The sequence below is a fragment of the Loa loa genome (genome assembly GCF_000183805.2).
Source record: "Loa loa unplaced genomic scaffold supercont3.197, whole genome shotgun sequence".
NCBI lineage: Eukaryota > Metazoa > Nematoda > Chromadorea > Rhabditida > Onchocercidae > Loa > Loa loa.
Genome location: NW_018108377.1, coordinates 51,467 through 53,289, shown reverse-complemented (window position 1 = coordinate 53,289; position 1,823 = coordinate 51,467). Strand labels below are relative to the sequence as shown.

Sequence of the window (1,823 nt, the reverse complement as noted above, 5' to 3'; positions counted from 1 at the left end):
AAAGGAATATATTAATTAGTTAATGATTTGAAATTATTTCAAATAATAATTAAAATTTTAATTATTAAATTCTTTTTCCTTTTTTACGAATTGTTATGGTAAAATGTAAATATTACCTGACAAATACCATTCACACAAATTGATTTATTATATCCTTCAATAAAACATGCTGTACCATCGGTCATCTTTTCTAATTCCTTTTCTTCACCACTTTTTAATGAACGACACATCACAATACACTTTAATCATAAAACAAATTTAAATTTAAAAAAAAAACAAAGAACAAAGGTCGAATTTTAATACTAATTGTTGAAATAATGAAGAAAAAAAAGGAACATTCATTCCTATTTTCATTTTCTTTTTTTTTCACAATTAAAATTTTAAATATTTAATTAAAACATATGTATTTATCAAAATTTTCGTCCTTCTATTTGGTAATTTTGTTAAAATTATTATCATTTGAATGTGACTAATTAAATATGAATACTTGTTTACCTGTTGACTACTTTCAACTGGAATCCATTTTTCTAATATCAATTCAGGACTATTATCATTATTTGATAAGATATCCAATTTTGAGCAACGTATTTCATTTGTATCAATTGATGTTATATTGCTACATTGCTGAAATAAATATTTAATCGAATTTTATCGATTTCTCGGATCATTCTTCTGTTTTACGAATTTAATTTCATATTAACTTATTTGTTATCAAATTTCATTACAATATAATCACTTAAATAAAGTTAAACTATACAAAATATGCATTTTCTGCCAGTTGCAATATTAAACTAATAATGCTTCTGTCTAATAATATAAGAAACAAAAAAAAGAAAACTGACCACCAATATAAAAAAAACCACTGGTCATTTTTTCTTTTTTAAATCTTTCTAATGGGAATAATTTATAGTTTTAAAAGTGATAATTTGTTGTGTTAACAATAATTATTTATAGTGATAATTTATTTTTGAAAAGGTGAAATTAAAAAAAAAAGAAATATTGAAATTACTATTTTTGGATTTGTTCTTTTTTATAAATAAAAAAAAAAGAAAGAATGAAATTAACAAACTTGCATATTACAAACACGTTGACGATGATTTGGTCCAACACATCGTACATCCAAACAACGTCTCAATTGACTTGATATTCCATCACCGCACTCAAAAGAATAAATAAATAAATAAAATTTTTGCATTTTTGAAAATTTGAAAAAAATTTAAATTTCCATTTATTTAATTTCTTAAAAATATATTATGAAATATGCTTTTACCTATTCTATAATAAATTTTTTGGTAAAGTTAAATCAGTATTTTGATTTACTCGAATAATGAAATTTCATTTTGATTTAGAGGAAAATAAGTTGTCACTTTAATTAACTGGATAAATTGGTTAATTAATTTAATGGCTTTGAAAGAAAAAAAAAGGGAAGAATTGAACAAACCAAGTTAGAACATGGCCCCCATTCAGACCATTTGGCCCAACCTTGATGAATTATTCGTTCCAAGTTTGAATCATCATTGATGCAATAATTGAACTTAAGTTTTTTACTTTACTAATTTATATTTTACTTAAAATTTAATTTTTTTTAAGATGAAAAAAAGGAAAAACTTTTTATCACTAAAGCTTTGAAAGGAAAATTTGTGAAAATTGATAATCAAATTTAAACTGCAAATGAATAATCATAATTGATTTGTTAATGAAAAGATATTGTAATTCGAATGAATCTAAAAATGTCACCTTCATTTCAATTATTTTTAAAATTGTTATAGTGAAATTATAACTAATTCTCAAGGAAAAAATTTCTTTACTTTGTGAGACATGTT

General features: G+C 22.2%; 1 protein-coding gene across 1 annotated transcript in view; it reads right to left on the bottom strand.

Annotated features, from left to right (window-relative positions):
- LOAG_18111 (hypothetical protein) overlaps positions 1–1,195 on the bottom strand; it is a gene marked incomplete at both ends in the record, with an annotated part of 2,317 nt that extends 1,122 nt beyond the window's left edge. Inside the window, 3 exons of the mRNA XM_020450779.1 lie at positions 117–239; positions 496–624; positions 1,070–1,195. Coding sequence (XP_020305505.1) covers positions 117–239; positions 496–624; positions 1,070–1,195 — 378 coding nt within the window. The remainder of the gene's footprint in view (positions 1–116; positions 240–495; positions 625–1,069) is intronic.
- Positions 1,196–1,823: the final 628 nt, after the last annotated feature.